Source organism: Anopheles arabiensis, chromosome 3, assembly GCF_016920715.1.
Source record: "Anopheles arabiensis isolate DONGOLA chromosome 3, AaraD3, whole genome shotgun sequence".
Lineage (NCBI taxonomy): Eukaryota > Metazoa > Arthropoda > Insecta > Diptera > Culicidae > Anopheles > Anopheles arabiensis.
The window spans coordinates 46862815-46883279 of NC_053518.1; the positions used below are offsets into that span (position 1 = coordinate 46862815).

The window sequence follows — 20465 nt, forward strand, 5'->3', positions numbered from 1 at the left end:
TGGGCATATACATACATACCAAATCTTTGCACTGAGCATTGGGCCACGCTCTGAACAGGACCCAACACTCTACAAACATACAGAATTTGACAGGCCCGAGACGATGTTTGACTTGTTTGCTCGAGTTGTCTGACGACACACCTTAATATAATCCTATGCGTTTATTCAGGTCCGAAAGACGGAAAACTTCGATTCGATAGCTACCAGATTGCGGCTGATTTCGTGTGAAAATTCAAAGATACTAAGTAAGCAATAGAATTCTCACCTAAGCGTGAGAAGAAAATGTGAAAGCACTTGTGACAAATTATTCTACCCTACGTTAGCTCCTGAGGGCGTGCGAGCGTGCATGCGGAAAATCAAAATTGTTTGAATCTGATGCTTCAAATATACGAAGCGCGTTTCACGGGGATGGAAACGCGTATAACAGTGCCGCAGAGATACCCTCCGTGAGCATTTCTGCGTTTCCGCGTTCGAATAACATGTCATTTATATGGCTGGATTGTTATACAGACTTCCGCGGCCTCGGAAACGCGCTTCGTGTATTTGTGGTCTAAAAAGACTTCGTTTTGCAGACGGTAAACGACTGGCGCAAAAAAGCTAGTAGTGCCATCTGTTGGTGAGATACCCAACAAGTGGAGCTTCCTCGCTTGGAGGAGAACTTTCTCATTTCCTCTGTACAGTTGGATGGTTTCGCATTGGAGTTATGCATCGCTGGACCTAGAACGGCAATACGCTTGTTTAAATACTACAGTTCAACTTCAACTGTATCAGTGGCGGATTTAGGGTATCGGGGGGCTTAGGCGGTGAGAAGAGTTGAGAACCATCGAAACTTACAGTTTTTTGTATAGACAAGTCGCAATTTTCAAGTCGTTTAAGTTTAATCTGTGGCGCATAGGTCGTGGATTTTGACTTTTTTACGGGGATATTTAATTTTTCTTTCGTGCTACTTCCAAAAGAGCTCGCAGAAAGGATTTTGCGGTACACAAGATGGTCATCTAGAAGCAGTGTAATGCCAGTCCTTGTTGTGGTTTGTGCTGTAAGCTGAGAAATAGTTGTTGTGCACTGCAGAGGTTATTTTTACTCTGGCCGCCGCTTATATCAAATTCGACAGCCAGGTGAATTGACACAACCTGTCTGTGTCGCTCAGTAATAAAATTAAGTTTTCAAGCGCACATCTGTGGCAAAATCTTTTACATAAAAGATGTGGCCATGCTTTATTTTCTGATACAGGCGCTATATGCAGTTGTGTGATGGAGCGCTATTTATAGGCTTATTAGATGATGGAAAGTTATGTCATCCTCGTCTGATTTCTGTCAAACTCATAGTATGACTCACAAAAAACTTACCGTACGCGTAAATAAGACATGAAAATGTATCGGTCAGTTTTCACATTTTTTACTCAATTCATTGATTTCCTGAGCTTTATCATAAGCATTGAAAATGAGCTTGCCATTCACGCTCTTCTTATCAAACACCAACAATAAATGCAAGTTTGCTATCGGCTTTGACAGAAAAAATGCTCTCCAAAGCAAATTGGAAATGAGCATGTCGAATTCCGATTTCCCGACCAGTAGTTATCTGTCAATTGCGATATGACAGAAAAATGCCAAATGAAAGTACTTTCGATCGTCTAATAAGCCTGTTATTGGTGGGTATGACTGGTGTTAGCACTTGAAAATGAGCAACAAACAAACAAACTTGAAAATGTTGGAACAAAATTGCTAGTTGGGTAACGAGCTAAGCTTGTTGAGTACTCCACCATTTGATATAACCGCACTGACAACGCCAGAAAAATAAACAGTCAAAATGAGATACACACACACACATAACCGCACCTAACAACATAGCTCACACATCTACACACTTTCAGAGCACAACCAACTTCCAAGTGCGAGAACGCAGTAGTAGTGATTCAATCGAAGAGCGAGAACGAGGAAAGACTTCTTGCGGCCAAGATGAAGGTTTTTGTGGAGACCACTCATTGAAGAAAAATCGTGTCAATCTAACCAGTCATCTGCTGCGCTTGATGCTAACACAGTGCGTAGAAAATATTTCCCTTTTGCATGGTTTAGTATTGTGTGCGTACTTTTGTGCAAAATTATATTATGGGCCGAGAACAATTTCCGGACCATATCTCGGGAAAGAATACGCACGTACCACACGTAGTGTCTATGCCAGGTGTATGCAGGAGTGAGACCCCATGATAGTGTGGTGTGAAATAGGTAGTGAAAAAAACGACAACAAATGGAGCTGTCGGTGCATTATTCATCTGGAAAAGATTAATCGCAGCTATTTAAGAACCCCGACGATTAATGGGATTCGAAAGAAAATGTTATCGATTATGTCATGGTTTTGTCGTCGGTCATAGTGCGGTGGAAATAGTTCGATATTGCTGCAAATTAACCAGTTCCGGTGGTGCATTGCTGTAAAAATTAGTACAAATTAAGTTTCCTTCACATAAAGGTGGTACCTTCTGCAAACAATCACGCCAGGTACGTACGACTTGCAAAGATATATACGACTATAATTTATCCAAGTGGGCAAGGCTGGGTTCTCGCGCACTGCCTCTGCAAAGGATACCAATTGCCGTAAAAACACTTGATAAATGGCCCTGTAGCCTCGTAAAACCGCCCGCCCTGCGCCATCCGCGGTCGGTCCTTTCAGAATGGGGACGCAATAGGTCGTTTTCGGGACAACGGAAAGAAGGCAAAAAACCCATCTCCTCCCTAACTAATGAATGCAGTGTGGACAAAATGGATGAAAACTTTTTCCTTTTGGCTGGGAGCTCAATTGATATTCTATTTCGCCGTCCAGCTCCTCCGATGAGGCAGCGATTGTTTCGCTGGCGAACGTGAAGAATTTGTTAAACGCAAATATTTTTTTTCACTCTCTTCGGTGTTCAGGAAAGGAAACTCGCCTTTCCGTTCATTATTATGTTCTCCCACTGTGTCTGCTTCTCCCATGTATATCCCGTTCGAAAATAGATCCTTTCCGAAAGTTCGAGCAGCGTAGAAATGGGAAAAATTTATGATTATTTGATCAGTGTTTTATTTTTTAATTTATGTAAATAATTCTTTATTGCACGTTTCAAAGCACATCGGCAGCGTGTGCGAGAGTGTGAGCGAGTTCGCCTGCTTTGATGTGGATGTGGCGTCTCTTTTCTTCGTGCATAGGTAAAGGTGCGTATAAAAAGGAAGGTTTTATTAGCGCACCATACACTGGCCTACTGGGACCGTATAATCGTATAATACCGCTTGCAGTAGTGTAGGTGACATAAACACAGGCTTTGGGGCGTTAGCGCGACAGAGAGAGAGTAAGAAAGAAAGAGAGAGAGGATAAACGAATAATCCGCTGGGAATGGTGGGATGATGGTGTGGTATGCGTGACTTGCGATAGTAAACTACACACCGGGTAGGTGTACGATGTGGGACAAAGCGAGAGGGAGAAAAGACGAAAGAATGAGAAAGAGGCAATCTTTTTTTGTTGCGCTGCGGAGCGCTCAAGAAGCGGAACGAGATAGGTAGAGTATAAATTGTCTACCCATACCACCACAAGGTGGATGAAATATGAGAGAATTTCCTCTACTCAACACTAATGCTGTGTGCATGTGTAGGGCTCGAATGTCACTTTTCTGGATTGTCTGTCAAGCATCGGGTTGTTTTCATTTGTTTGTTTGCCAATGATTAAGGCCCGAATCCGATGCCCCCGGTCAAACCCCGGGCGGATCGATCGGTACGGACGCAGACCGTGGTAGATGATTGCTCTAACCGGAGAAAGATGAAAATGTGTCGTTTATTGCGTTATCAACGTATTTTTCTTCTCGGTAGTGTTTTTGCTGCAAAGTACAGCAGCAAAATGGTCCCACCGCAGAAATCGTGTTATTATGCCCAATAACGTTCACCGGGCCACACTGCGCATGTCCCAATAATATCCAACTTGACAGATATTAATTGCTTTGAAGTTGGCCAACAATAGGGAATAAATTGAATTCAAAATTTCAAATTCAATTATGTATGCTTTTTCCTAGGCGTGTCTGGGAATATGCTGAGCAAGGCTGATGGCGGCCTCCACGGCGTTTCCCGTAGCCACCAAAAAACGTCCGCATCGCAACCCTATGATGAAAGAATACAGCGAAAAAGCCTTCAATCCATCCTTTCGATGAACATTAGGAAAATAACTTCAAACGGAAAAATGACCTTCCCTGCTTCGAAGCCATCCAAAGCAATTCTAGCAGAACGAACGTGGTCGAAATAGTGGCTAACCGATTCGTGAAGATTTATTTTTTAATAATACACGGTACGTTAATTTAACGATCTACCCAGCCGGAGTTCGGTCCGACATTTTGTTCCATTTCTCGGGCAGCCCATTTCATGCAATGATTGAGATAAATTCAAGAATAACGATCGGCGCACACGGTCTGGAAAGCCACCTGCGCCCAAAAAATGGGTCCATCCGTCCGTCGCAGGTGATGGTGGTGGTGGTGGTAATGGTAGTGAGACAGAGACAGAGTGACAGACAGAAGCGAGAAAAAACGGCAAATGTTTGTTCGGATGCTCTTCACCAACACATCGAAGCATTCTGTCTACACTTCACCGGCGTGTGTACCTTTCCCTGTGGCCGCACCATCTGGAAGGAAGCTGGCCGAGAACATTTGTAGGCTGCGAAGGGGAATCTATTATCGTGCAGCAATCCCGGCTCGTATTGCATACGGTGCTAGAATTCTGTCCTTTCTGTCCAAAAAGGGCAGAGTTCTCTTTTCCCCTGTAGGCTTTGCGAGAAAGAGAGAATCGCACATTCGCTTACTTATGGCATGTTTTTTTGTTGTCATCCTTGTTTAGAATTCGCTCAGTTTGTTTACGAAGGCTAAAAAAAAGTTCCAGTTCAATTAAAATCGTATCTCACCAGTTTTTGTTACATGTAATGAAAAATATCATTTACGCGTTACGCAAGTATGCTAGGTAACTTCTTAAGGTAGCCATTCTTTTGCCGGGTCGAGCTCACTGTTCTAAACACACTAATTTAATGCAGCATGGGGAAACTTCCCATCCGGCCACGCAAGAGAGCAGAATCGGTATAAAAAAGTGCCTTGGTGTGCGTCACCGTCCGCTTTCTCACACTGGCAAACGACGGAGGGCTTGTGTGCGATCAAATGATAGCTTTTAATCTTTGACATACACAAATGGGTTTTTATTTCCCTTTCGCTACACACCCTGGTTACGTTACGTACGGAGCAGGCGATGTTGGTTGTTTAGTTAGCAGCATGCTGCGATGGATTTTCTCGCTCGCAATGCTGTATTTTGGCGTTCTCTCTTTCTTGCTCTCCCGGCGGCCCCGCAAGAACAGCAACGGAGGCTCTAACCGAGACGGCATAGTGCAAACAGTCGCAATGGAACGGCAGGGCACCAAAGGGAGGGAGGATGAGAAGAACATGTGTTTACAATGCCCACGAACGAATGCTCCGTTCCGTGCTAACAACACAGCCGTTCGTACGTTTGGGATCGCAGGAAGAGCATTAAAAAAGTGCCCAGCGTGATCCTGTGGCCGTTGCAGGGGAGAGAGACCATCGATGAAGATGACGATGATGATAGGTTCTTTCTGCACCACTGTCCCTATCCGTGTCTTCGCTACTTTTGGTTTCGGTCGGCATTTCTGTCGATTAGCCGAATCATCGAAAAATGACGTTCACCTTTTTGTATCTTTTTTTATATTAAATTGCTCATTATATGATATACGATTTAAAGTACTACCAAGCCCTGCGCAGTTCTTTGTTCCCGTTGCTATATGTGGCAATTTCATACAGCTTGTTAATATAAAATGTATATTTAACATTCGTTGCAATGGCCGCAAACCATCGGAGTGAAATCCTTTGTCCTCTCCGTCTTTTTTAATTGAACACGAAAAAGGGAAGTGTGTCCTAAAGAAACATTCAATCGATTACTCATCAAACAACATTTGCTGGCTTAAATGGGTTTTACGCTGCCGTAGTGTGCCAAACTCTCTTCGCACTGTGCTGTGGAACCAACGGACGCGAGAAAAACGCGCTTGTTTTCACTAAGTTTCCCATGTAAACATCGACTGCGCCGTCGCAATGCAATTTGAACCGTCTATAAACGCTCTCGCGGATCCGTCCCAGCGTTCTTTCGATCCTGCTTCCTGCTGCTCTGGCGGGATCTGCCTTCCTTATTCCGCATCCGCTGTGCGTCGCCCGTGGTCGCCGACCATATGGAAAGGGAGAGAACGTGTGAATGCGTCTCCGGTGCGCTCACGTCGCCGCCTACTCGATGTGCAAGAGGAGGCCTCCGGAGCCGGACTCAGCTCAGCTTCTTTGCCTCACACGAGAGCTCATAAAAAGTAATATGCCTCCTGGCTAGCAGCACGATGGCTGGCGGCGGCTGGCTGCTGCGGTGAGTGCCTCCTAGCACGACCGCCAACGGAGGAAGTGCTCTCACACACATATCGTACGGGAGGGGATTCTTTTCGACGGTCCTGTGTGGTGTGCGCCTCATACCATACAGTACCAACATTCCGACTGGCGAAAGGATGATGATGATGATGCTGCTGCTGATGATGACGGTGTGCACCACTACATGGACGCGCGCTGTACCGTGCAAGTGGAAATTGAATCGGCCAAAGTTGGGCATAAAAAAGAAACCCTCGAACCGACGGCCTCGGCGACGGAGTCTCATCCGTGGTGTGTGCTGTCGGGAAATAATCAAAGCACGAGAGAAAGAGAAGAGACCTCCGCTGGACTACGATTACGCTGACTGCTTGGATGTGTGTTTCGTAGGATGATGGGAACCGAACCGACCGGGATTATTATTTTTGTGGAATGGCTGCTCGATTATGGCTCGCATGGGGGTTTCGAGAAGGCGTGTATGTTATGTGCCTGTGTGTATAGTCGTTTGTTGCTGCCCGTGCAGAGAGGAGGATATTGCCACTTTGCTGGGGGTACCTGCTTGTGGCAGCAGCCCCGTACCGACTGTAAGTTCCCTGTTGGTTCCTTGGTACGGTATGGCCAATATCGTAGCAACCACTATGCCAGAAAACACACACGCTCACACCGAGTGCTGTCGTGAAAAGCTGCTTGTGTATATGTACACTGTAATGTGTGCTGCTTGATGGTAACTTTATTACTATTAAAAAATAATAGTATTACATGTGCGCGGCGCCAGCGAAAATATCATCCGCGGCACGTGGAATGTGGGTAGTGCAATACTATTTCAGCACACTCCTCCTGAGGGCCTCACATACACACACGTAGCACGCTACTGGCATGCCATACTCCCCAGGGTGGATTGGAGTGGACCCAGATGGAAATCGTTGCACACCTCCACCCAGTCAACTCCCGTGCGCTAGGCGCGCTGTAGCACTGTATGTGGCCATCAATAAAATTTGTAAACCCCTCTCTCCTCCCCGTCCATCGGCCCCGACGGAACCGGACGAACCAGAATGCGAGAGAAACGAGTGTTGTTTTTCGTGGCTTTTTCTGGTCTGAAATGACACTCCAGATAGCGTGTGTGTGGCAGAGTGGAGGACCCCCATCGTAACGGCGGAACGACGGCGTAAGGTTTGCTGCGCAGGGGACAGACGAGGAATAAAAAACGATAATCATATCTCAGTGCTCAATTTCTTCCACTTACAGCTGGTGCTGTTGGTGGTGGGTCGGTTTTAGTAGATCGATTTTAGCTTACCGTTAGAACACGGACACGAATCGATGTGTTCAAGTGGATTAACTTTGTAGTTACGAGAGGGTATCGGTAAAAGGTACGAACACTAACGGCAAGTTTAACAAGCACCCTTCCTGATCCTGGTTTAAAATACAGAGAACAATTTAAATTTGCTCTCTCAGGAATGCAATGCGAAAGCTGCGCATAATTTCCAATCGAACGGATACTGTTTTTTATTGTAATTAAACAGCATTCGGGTACGGTTGGAATCGTGCCACGAAAGCGAATACGAAATTTATTTTATCAATCATTTACTCGTTCATTTCTAATCAATCATCGGCTGATATAATGCTCCTCTTTGTCAGATTTCTACCTTTACAACAAACCGAACGGTGGTTAATCGCTCATTGAAGACTTTGGCGATACTGGTCGATGGTTAGCAGTTTTTTCTCCCTTACGCAAGTAGCTGGAAGTTTTCGAGAGAGTAGAAATTAATTTTCCAATTTGTTCAAAGTAGTTGTTCGCAATCGGTTAGGTTGAAATAGATAGGCCATCATCTGTATGGTGTTGGTGTATAAGGTGGTCTGGTCAATTATTTGCATATATTGTTATATGATGTGAAGCTACAATATGTTGTACCATTTTGACTCTATTCAACAGATTGTACAGCTAACTATTCCTTGAAAATCAGCTGAAGGAAGAATCTCTACGTGAATGCAGCAACATGGAGGACATTCGATATTCTTCTCACCCGCTGAAATCAAGGTTTAGCAAGTTAAGCAGCTAAAAATACTTTTTCCATCGAAAGCACGTTTGAAAGACTTGGTAACTTCAACTAGCGCCGCTAGGTCGGAGTTGAATCGGTGCAGAATTCTTCACATCCTTAATTTAATATCCGTCGCATAGACGATATAAAAAGGAGCTAAATGATGTTTTACTGCAGCCGAGATCCTGCCAAAGCGTCCAACTGTAGTAAAAGTAGCAGCACGTCAGCCAAATCTCATGGACCTTACCACCAACCGTACTCGCTCCTGGACATCACCGCCCGGATCGTAGCTCAGAATGAACCATTCCAGAAGATCGAGGAACGTTACGACCGGATCCCTGAACCGGTCCAGAGGCGTATCGTGTTTTGGTCCTTTCCTCGCAATGAAAAGGACATCTGCATGTACAGTTCCTTGTCCAGGTGAGTTGAACAATGGAGCGGTTTAGTTGGTAATGTACGTATGGGCGATAGCTCTAATGTAAATTGATGCTTATTTCTCCCCTGTAGGGTTTCCTCCATAAACTCGGTGGAATCGCAAAGCTTGAGCTTCTGCACTGGGCTCAAATTGGTTGAAACTGGTTGTGTGGAGAATGTCCTTCAAGTTGGATTCCATTTAAGTGGGATTGTGTGGTCACACCCACCGAACCAAATCGAACGCCACAACAGCGGCGGCAATGCTGGGTCGTCTTCCGGAAGCCGCAATAATGATCTGGGCTATCCATTGCCTCCAGCAAATCAGAATCTTTACAATAATTACCATCACAACAATCATCATCAGCAGCCGCACCATCATCATGTTCATCAGCATCATCCGGCGCATCATCATCACCAGCAACAGCAACAGCACCATGCGCATCAGAATCATCATGCTCCTCCTCTGTCCCCACCACCACCGGCACCTGCAATGGTCCATCCAGTGCAACCACAAGGTGGGGCTGCTGCAGGTGGTGGTGGACCAGCAGCGGCTGGAGTGGGTGTACAGGTGGCCGCTGCCGCTGTAGCAGCCGCGGCAGCCGCAGCCGCTGCAGGTGTCGGTGTTCCTGCTCCGCCGGGTGGACCTCATATGGTGGTTGTTGCTCAACAGCCAATCGGTTTGGCCGCTCAGCAAATGCAGCCACCAAATGGGCAGCAGCCTTTCAACGGAGCCAATATGGACCACCGAGATGCGTTCAATAACATGTCCCTTGGTGGGCAGAGCGGCTCCAACACAAGTGGACTGGAAGAGAATAAGAAATTTAAAGTATCCGTCAGCTTCGATCGGTAAGTTTGTATATATCTGTGTGTGTATATGTAAAAAAAAGTCCACAATGTTCGCAATAAGCTACAAAACATGCTCTAACATTTCAATATTACTCTCCGGCAGATGTAAAATAACTTCAGTCACGTGTAGCTGCGATACTAAGGATATATTTTGGTGCCATCATGTGGTCGCCTTAGCCCTCTACCGAATACGGAATGCTGATTCGGTAAAACTACGCGTTCCTATATCAGAGACTTTACTACAAATGAACCGACAGCAGCTACAAAAGTTCATTCAATATCTAATTGCCGAACATCATACGGAAGTGTTGCCAACGGCACAGCGTCTTGCTGATGAGATATTGCAGCAGCGCTCGGAAATCAATTCCATCTGCGGTGCGCCAGATCCGACGGCGGGTGCTTCCAAGGATGACGATCATTCGTGGCATCTGGACGAAACGCAGGTCTGCGAAGCGGTGAAAACGTACCTCGGTCAGGGTAGTTACTATTACAGCAGCAAGCATCTCAATTCACTTTTCGGCAAAGTGCGAGAAATGTTGCGTGCTCAAGACTCGAACGGTGCCCGCATGCTGACACTAATTACTGAGCAGTTCCTAAGTGACCCACGACTAGTGCTGTGGAAAAATCACGGCACGCCAATGACGGAAAAATGTCGCCAACTGTGGGATCAACTCGGTGCCTTGTGGGTGTGCATAGTGTTGAACCCAAAATCATCGCATGCGGAACGCATGCACTGGAAGTCGCTGTTGGAGAAGTGGTCGAAAAGTGAGGTATGTCCACAGGAGGATCCTGACTTGCGTACGTCACCGTCGTCCAGTAGGGAAAGTGTACGCGACCGATCGAATCGTGAACGGGAGCGTGATCGGAATCGATTCTTTCGCGAGAATAATCTACGCAACATGATGTACTACAACCATCACCATCAGCAACTCCAGTACCAACAACATCACAATAATAATCAACCTAACGGAGGAGGAGGAGGTGGCCACGATCATCCAAATCGTAATCACTTTAACCATCGGTATGGTGCGATGAAAAATAGAAATGGAGATAATGGAAATCGAGGAGGAAACAATCATCATAACGACCAGTACGATAGCTCCGAAACGGACTCCGATTCCGACGACGAGATGGATGAAGCGAACGAGGACGAGGGTGCTGGAAACAATGGTCAAGACGAGGAGGAAGAAAACAACGAGAATGGCGAGGTCTTGAACGATCATGACGACGAAGACGACCATCATGATGATGAAGAGGCAGAGAGGCGTCGAGAAGATGAAAATGGTATGGAGGAGGATGTAGTCGATCAAGTGCACAACATTTTACAGGACATCAATTTTGCCGATGGAGCGGAGCCCGGTCCGAGTCGTAAACATCGTGACGAAGACGGGGAGGTACGAGATTTCATGAACCTCAACTTGATGAACGTTCCGGAGGAAGAACATCGATTGCCAGAAATGATGCCGGAAAATGACGACAGCTCCCGAGAATCGATGGATGTCGACGGAGCCACAATGGGTGGCCCATCATCAAGTAGCGTAATTGGTAGAGTGAATCAAGCCGGTGGTAGTGGTGGTGCAGGTACCTCTAAATCTAGTGCTGGAAACGTTAGCTTCTTCCAAAGTCCATGCATCTGCGGAGAGGATAAATGTGAATGCAATAGACCAGTGTTTTTGGACGACATAAAGCCGAAGAAATTTTTCGATTGTGTCGCTGCTGCAACCGCGGGTGGTAGTGTATCAATGCCAGCAGGTGTAAGCGCTCCTAACTTCGACGTGAACGAGGATGCCAATCAGGATTGCATCGAGCTATCGAAGGACATGTCTATGGCGGGTACGAGTGGAACGTCTACGACAGGGACGCTGAAAATAGGTACAAACAATGAAGCAATCGAAACTATTGCCGGTACTTCTTTCTCGTCGTCATCGTCCTCTTCGTCGTCAAATTCGTCAGGGATGGATGATCATCGGAAAGAGGTAGATCTAGACTTTGAGAAACCTGGACCGTCGGGATTGAATAATCGGCGAATCAACCCGGTGGAGGAACCAACCAGTTCAGGCTCGGGAATGTCTTCAGGTACGGCTGCAGATAGAGCTACTGGCATGTCCCATGATGATTGCGATGAGTGTGACCAGCAACAACACAAAGATAAACCAGTGTGCAAGAGAGCATTGGAGGATGATGAAGAAGCAGGACCTAGCGGCATTTCCACATCCCTTGCAGCCAAAAAGTCCAAAGAATCAACGAAGGAAGACGCGGACGTTATGGATGTGGATCCCGAAGCTGGACCTAGTTCAAGGCGTATCAGCACGGACGATGGGTCTGCTGGAGCCGGCGGTTCAGGGCTGAACGGAAATGCGGCCCCCGAAGGGCGCGCTAAACCTGCGAACGCTGGTGATGGAAATGCAGGGGGGAATGGTCGACCCTGCAAGCGTCTAAAATTGAACAATGGTTCATGGGTTAGCAAAAATGGTAACAAAACACCTCGTACCATTTTCCACAAAGCGCTCGATGCAGTGAACATGTCGTGGGAAAACGAACACCTTAAACGAATCCTTGAGTCGGATAGCTACAAGCTCTCTAGTCGCAATTCAGTGCAAATTGCCGGTTCCAGCAAGACCCCCGTAGCTAGCAACCCGAGCGCAAAATCCAACTTCAATGCCAACGGACAACCGTTGTGGCATGAAAAAATATCCATGACGGCAGCAAGGATCGACTCATTGCGTTCGCATGGTCACATGGAGGCTGCGCTGAGATTATCAGTGAGCGTTGTACGAACAATGCGTGAAATTCAGCGCGAGGCGCAAGCTCTTTGGTTACGACACAAACCAAAGTTACCCCCATCACAAACTTCCTCCACTGAGCATCCAACACCTGGACCATCTGGTTCTGGATCAGGATCGTCAACTACGGCAGCACGGTGCAACTGTGGTCCTTTGAAAGTTGTTGCGACCGAGCCGTCCACGTGCAGAAAGGAATCGAGCGCTACTAAACAGATGCATCATTCCTTGTTAGCACCACCGGTCCCGGTACCATCCTCATCCTCCTCGTCATCATCATCATCATCATCCTCTTCTTCTGCTTCTGCAATCCAACAACAGCAAATTATGCATCAACATCAGCAGCAGCATCACAGTCACCATCACCATCAACAGCAACATCTGATGCAGCAACAACACCAACCGCAGGCTTCGACATCATCCGGAATAAAAGCCGGATGCCAGTGCCAATCGCATCGTCATCAATCACAAAGTTCAGCTCATTTTCCTCTTCCACCACCGGCCCCGTTAATGCCGGATCTGCACCCACCCAACGCACTGCCAGTACCGGCGATGAAGAAAGATTGCTCTAAATGTATCCAAATTAAATGTTACTATGAGTCGGTTGGATCTGGTGCATCTTCGCTAAAGCACAACGGTCCCATTGCCGGCCCATCTCATGGAGGAGCTAACAATGCTCACCACGGCCAGCATCAGGTACCACCTGCACCGTCAATGCCATCTACGTCGGCAGTTGCACCTCAGCAGCAACGAATGCATCGCAGTTCAAGTGGAATGATATGCACCTCCTCAAAATGCAACCATTTCCTGGCCGGACCCAATGGTGCTGGATTGATGCAACCGCCCCACGACATCTATCGTAAAATGCCCCACTGCTCGACGTCTTCATCGCACCAACCGCCGGCGAATCAGGCACAGCAACCCCATTGCAGCCGCGATTACCGTTACATGAAATTTCCGAGCATGCCAACAAATCATCAACAACATCATCATAATCATCATCACCATCACCATCATCATAACCAACAACAACAGCTCGCGAATCAGCACCATGCACCACCAGGTGCAGCAATGATTGTTCCCGTTGGTATCCGGCATCCTCCTCCTCCCCCTCCTCCGCCTTCTTCATCGTGCCCAGTACCGGGTCCATCGACATCTCGATCGCATGGAGCACCGGTTTCTGATCCATCGATGTCTGCTACTTCGACGCAATCATCGGTCACAGTAACAACGGTGTCATCACACATATCTACCGGTAGCTCGAATACCACCGGTGGTCCAAGTGCAAGCTCCTCCGCTACGGCATCTACTTCAGCATCAAAGTCTTCCTCCGCCTCTTCGGCGCCAGTGGCAAGCTCATCTTCCTCATTTCCATCCAAATGTAACTGTCCTATTCACAAGGAAGAAATATTACCGCCGCCACCGCCACCACCGGCACCAGGTCATTCAGCAGCGCCAGCAGCGTGCCATCCGACGGATGCCAATGTTGGACCACCAACTATGAGCACCACGGTATCATGCTGTGTTAAGCCTATCTGTTGCTCTTTGGCAATGCCACCACATCATGCACAGCACAAACCAGGTCCGGCCAACTGTCCAGGTTACGTTCCATCTTCCAGTGGTATATCTACGTGTGGCGGATGTGCAATGCACGCCAATGGACCACAACCTACAATGTACAACAACGGTGGAATGTATGGAATGCCAGGTCCGTCGTCTTCTTCCATGGCAGCGTCATCTGGGCACGGTCACGCACAACCCATGCCTTCTGGCTCGATGTCAAAGCCGTTTGAGCGATCGATAATGGGATCGTTTAATGGTTCCGAATGCGAAGTACTGCCTATAGCACAGCACCAACACAAGGATGACTGTCCTGTGGCACTAGCTAAACAGAAGAATTACCCGACCATTGGTGGCAGCTCTTCGGGAAGCAACAGTAATAACAGCTCTGCTAGTACTTCACAACCCGGTCCGAGCCGATCGAGCACATCGACATCATCGGCAATGTTGGACCCAATAAAGGTGAACCGGAAACCAAACTGCCTTTCGAAGTGCATCGATTGTAGCGTGGGATGTGAAGTGGAATTTCCACTAGACGCCATTGCATGCATTTTCGACTGCTTAACGGAAGCGTCATTAATACCGGAGGCAGTTACTGTTCAGATGAATGAAATGAGCCGCATGGCGTATGATGCTGGCAATGGCGGTGCTGTTGGTGGCGGCCCCGGGGGCAATGGCAGTGGAACTGCAGCCCCAGAAGATGTTAACATCATCGCTCCAAAGTACCGTCATCTGCCTATTGCCGATTCCGCCGATAAGCAGGAGACATACTTAACACTCGCGTTCGAGGCGGCCATTTTGGCGTTGAGCAAGCAGCGTATTATGCCGCACGGGTTGTACGCACAGCACGTCATCTGTAAGCAGCAGGATCAGTTAATACAGCGCCTACGCAGCATTGATCTCGACTCGGTGCTGGTCGGCGTACTGCGGAAGCTTAGCGTACAGTTGCTTGACGGTGGTCCAACGAGCGGATTGGGTGAGATGATACACCCCGAATCAGTGCCGATGCACACGTTGGCGCGGTTCCTGTTCGCCTCCTTGCTGAACCAACATTCCGATTTGGCGTTTGAAATCGGGCTGCGTGCAATGCGTTTCCCGATATTGGAGAATATCAACGAGGGTGCATCGGTTAACGGTATCGAATTGCAGCATAACAACTTTATGCATTCGCCATACCCTCGCTGGTGGACACTGGGACACTTAGAGACGCAGCAGTGTTCGCTCAGCTCCACAATGCTGAGTGCTGCAAAGGGTGACACCAAGCGCCTGTCGGCAGTGCTGCAGAATGCTCGACGAAACATTCACAGTTCGTCGCATCTGTTTAAGGTAAGGTTCGGCGAAATGAACTAGTTTCGTTTGTAGATATATTAAATATTTTGTACTATTTGTTTCATCTAGCTTGCCCAAGATGCGTTCCGCTTCGCCACACCGGAGAATGGTCCGCGCAGTCAAACCCTACTCGGTGTGGCTTTTGAGCTGGGACTGCAAGTGATGCGCATGACACTTACGTGTCTAAATTGGCGCCGTCGTGAAATGGTTCGCTGGTTGGTAACGTGCGCGTCCCATGTTGGCATCGATGCCCTTATGTCTATTATGCAGAATTGGTATGTATTTGGATTGGTTAAATGATGCTACATTGATTAATTGAAATTCTAATGTTCGTTGTTTTGTTTCAATCGTGTCCCTTACCTTTAGGTATCACCTATTCACACCAACGGAAGCAACGGGACCAGTTGCTACTACTATCATGTCACATTCGACGATCATGAGACTGAATCTTAACTTTCGCCAGCAGGATGAGTTGTCTAACTGTGCCCGAACGTTGGCACTGCAGTGTGCTACAAAAGATCCACCGAACTGTGCCCTGAATGCGTTGACGTTATGTGAAAACGATGCGATGGCCTTCGAAACCGCATATCACATAGTAATAGATGCTGCGACTCACATTATGACATCAAGTCAACTCTTTACCATTGCTCGGTATGTGTCGATCGCAAGGGATTTGGATACATTTTCCATACTAACAATATTTCCCATCATTGGTTTCCTGTGGTTTATTGACTTCATACAGGTATATGGAACACCGTGGATATCCAGCGCGGGCATACAATCTGGCTATGTTGGCAATGAAAAATGTCCAGCTAGCTTACAACCAAGATACTCATCCCGCTATCAACGATATACACTGGGCGTGCGCCTTGTCTCATTCGCTTGGCAAGCCCGAACTATCCAAAATGATACCACTGGTGATAAAAAATGTGCAGTGTGCCACTGTCCTGTCGGATATACTACGGCGCTGTAGCGTTCCTACGCCTGGATTGCACAATTTCGGCGCTCATGGTGCAAGAGGTAAGAAGAACCATGCACAGCATGATAAGATTTACCTCGCATTTACCTCTTATATTGCGCAATGCAAATACATAAATTACCTATTATGTATCTCGTGTATCTCATTTCACAGGTAATAATTTGAGACAATGCATCAAGCTCAGTTACGATCGTGAACCGCTCAATCAATTGCTTGAAGCCGCCGTTTCGGCCTATGTAAATACGACGCACTCAAGGTAAATAGTTTAGCGCCACATTTGTACTACCAGTGCTTCTCAGCCGCTCTTAGGTCACAGTCAGTGTAAAATAATATGTTTTTGGTTTCCTGCAGATTGTCCCACATTTCGCCGCGCCATTATAGTGATTTCATCGACTTCCTCAGCAAAGCACGTGACACGTTCATGCTGGCACGCGATGGACCGGCACACTTTTCCCGATTGATCGAGAACATTACAATTGCCTATAAGGGCAAGAAAAAGCTGGTTCGGCAAGTGCGGCAACGCTTTCAATTTGTATAAAACCAAACAAACCAATTTAAGTAATTTGCACATTTTGTTGTCTTAAGCAACTCAATGCAAACCCAGCATCATTTTGGTTTGTTTTTGAAAACCTCCAACAGTGATTATTATATTCTATTAGCTAGGGTAATGAATTTTGATGCATACTTTATGCACCATCCGTACGCTTTGCGTTAGCAATTTTTTATTATGTGTGTTTCATATGCACATTCTGAATCGTACAAGATATGTCTCTCATGCCAGTGCGATTATTTAATAGTAGATTTCGGTTGTAAACAAATCTTCCTTCTCCAACATTATCTAATTAGTTTGGATTTCCTTGTTAGTAAACGGTAAACCGATAGACAATGATTGTAAACAGTATTATGATGTTAATTGATAATGGTATATTTCTTTAATCGTCTCTTGTTTAATTGTTCTTTTTCCTGGTCTTTTGCTTGTTTTAGTTATGTACGCGTACTAAATTGTTATTTACATCTAGTTTATTCTTAATTTGTTTAACAGCGTACAATGTATGCTTTTTTCTTTCTTTTTGTCGATTGTGTCTCTCTTTACTGTCTCTGTTTTACACCTTTTCTTCCTTATGCTCTCGTACTACATTCGTATTTATGCAACCTTTCGTTCAATATTGATTCGCCATATATTGATTTTAATGTGAACAAAATCCTACTCCGAATTGATCTCAGTTTATAACATTACCCGACATTGCGCTAGTAAGCCGTTTCAGTTGCCGGTTTGATCAAGTGAAACATGTCATGTTCACGAACTATATAGCTTGTTTTATGATGAAGCGAAAAGTTACGATACTTCCCAAACTACCAATACAAAGAAATAGATGAATATTCTACAAACATTCGCGCAGCCGGTATATAGTGATTGAGTGCAAACGTGAACATATGCCAATCGATAGGAAATAGTAACAGTGCTGCAAACTAACAAGCACAGTTGAATAGCAATTAGTGAACTGAAACAGGATTGCCAAATACCAAATAACATAATGCACTGGTGGAAACACGGACGCATCATTGCAGTCACCTTTCGATGCAGCTAAAAGGTGTAAGGTCTACTACATTCAATGATATATAAAATGCAAAAAACTAGACAAAAAAACTAAGAAAATATCACCTAAGAAAAAAAAGCATTAGTAATGGTTCGTTAACAAACTAACACGAATATTGCATTTAGTTTACGTGCCACTGATGTCCCAGCAACATAATATGTTTCATATAAGCTTACAAACAACGGAGAACAGCAATGATAGCGAAAGGAGAGCAAGGAACTACCAGTTGACTGCAGGTTATTTGAAAGGCAAGAAATCAGAGATTAATAAGGTGAGATTTTGTTATACAGTTAGTGAGGACCGTTATTATTGTACGCCGCGGGGACTGTTATTTTTGTTAGGCCTATATGTACTTGTGGATCCGTTTGTTTAGTTTTGATTTTTGCTTTAGTATACACTTGTTTGTTTTCAAAAATTATCATTATTTTGTATCTACCTCTTAGTGATAAAAGCATTCGTAACACATCAGTAAGTAAGTTGAAAGCGGTTCCGTAGTAGTGACAAACAAAACTAATTGTAACATTTATTGTGCATGCGACAAGCCGCATCTTACCAAAGCAAAGATGATGCAGCGCATTGGACCTGCTTTACAAACTGTGTAATTCATTCAGAAAGGTGATGCATACTGACTCATACATTTATGAACAAAATTGAACCACTTTCCACAAAAGAATGGTTCAACAAGCATTACATTTCGGCATCGGTTAAAGTGCAATAGGTTTGATTTTAATGATTGTGAAATGATGCAGCTAAAAAACAATGTATCAAATATTAGCCCATTGTCTGTTTCGCGACTTTTCTGTTTCATAAAATATAATCATTTGTAGAACATTATCTAAGGACTGCAGCCACGGAACACACCCATGGAATATGTTGCATGATGTACCAGTTTTATCAGTATTACACAGGCGCAAATAATATAGATAGACAATAGAACAACAACAAAAAAGCAAAATGGCTTATGAGTTAACAGAAAATGAATTATTAAAACATGTTAGCGCACGTGAAAAAAAGGTGTTGACGATAGTACGATGACACGAACTACTAGGGCAGGAGTGCTAAACAGCGATAGCATTATCTCTCTTCAAAACCTCTGCTAGCTAACTTCTTAAACAAACATCTAGTGTAATGCATTCTGTTCGTGTCTCTGTTACTGTCAGAGAGGCGTTCCGAGAAATGGGTGTGGACGGTATCATAACTTCAAGCTTACCACAGCCGTGACTAAAACAGTAACTACTAAATACTAAATAACTGCAATGAAAGTAATAATGGCGGTAGTAATAATAGTAATACAATAAATACATGATTTAAAAGCTTGAAATTGGTTGGACTAAAGCTAAGATATATCGATCCTAATAGAACCTAATGCGCAGTAGTAAAATATGATGGTGTACGCTGCAAAGGGTTAAGCGAAAGCGCAACTTCTTTAAAACAACAGTCGCGCAAACTATTACGCCAACAGAGAGGGGAAGAAAGTAATTTGGTGATTGTGGCTTAATTGTTGAGAGTGTAAGAAAATCTCAGGACTGGTAAAAAAAAACACATACATAAATAACAAATTAGGAAACTTATGGAAACTAGTAGAATTATGGATGATTGGCGGAAGGGAGGGTAGAAAATACACGCCTACGGCGGCGGCTTGTGTGTTCTTGCGCGTATTAAAAAAAAGTCAGCAAACACTTCAAAAGCCAAAATAAGTCAAGCAAATGCAGGAATAAATGAATGATTGAAATAAACGCATACAACTACATTCATCATCGATTTGATTTGATGTCTCTGCGCAATGCCGAAATTAGCAAAAAAAAAAAAGGCGATAGAAACGCGGGCAGGAAAGTGATTGAGTCATTTAATATGTAACTGATCGCAAACAAGAAGTAGATGAAATAATTGAGCAGTTTAATTGGAACAGTTTTGTGGCGAATCGTTGTTTACGAATATGGTTCGTGAACACAGCGATACCTTGCAACTGGTGGTGTGCATAACAACTCAGGATGAGTGAATGAGTGAATTAAATCATACGGCCAGAGCATGATCTTCGTTCGCCGAAATCCGTTCGGCACTCACTTCAAAATGAGCGTACGGCACAAAAACCTCGCTCGCCTCGAATTTCGTCCCATACCAGCGGGAACGAACGGATTTCTCATTGAAAAGTGATTCACTTACTCATGAGTGCAAATGAGTGAGGATTGGGTGTCGCGGCGAACGGAGTCCATGCTCTGGCCGTTGCTTTCGGATTCAAATCCGGATCAACTCAAAAAAAATTGCGGTAGGAGGGGGGGATGCTGGTTGTACTGAAATAATGTTTAGCCTTTTTAAGTTCCTGGGTAAATTGGACCATTCCTTGTAAATTATTCATAACAATAAACTTACAATTACACTTCCTAGTTAACATTCTTTCAGCTGCACTATACAGTGCCGCACACGTAGCTATATACACGTAACTAAAAGCTAAGTTCCCTGTGTTTTTTTTAAACTTTCAATTTGTGTTTGGGCTAGCTCGCGATTTATTTTTTTAATTTCATTTGT

At 45.3% G+C, this 20465-nt stretch overlaps 1 protein-coding gene across 2 annotated transcripts; it reads left to right on the forward strand.

The window, feature by feature from the left end:
* The first annotated feature begins 1877 nt into the window (after positions 1-1877).
* Positions 1878-19693, forward strand: LOC120900311. 2 transcript variants are annotated; one of them, XM_040307127.1, is made up of 9 exons: positions 1878-2492; positions 8328-8853; positions 8941-9693; positions 9797-15359; positions 15432-15637; positions 15729-16013; positions 16105-16382; positions 16495-16597; positions 16693-19693. In XM_040307127.1, exons 2-9 carry the CDS (start codon positions 8594-8596, stop codon positions 16877-16879), a joined length of 7635 nt encoding a protein of 2544 aa, XP_040163061.1. In that variant the 5' UTR covers positions 1878-2492; positions 8328-8593; the 3' UTR covers positions 16880-19693. The 2 variants fall into 2 exon arrangements, with proteins under 2 accessions (XP_040163061.1, XP_040163062.1); XM_040307128.1 differs by having other exon boundaries at positions 1878-2037.
* The last annotated feature ends 772 nt before the right edge of the window (positions 19694-20465 follow it).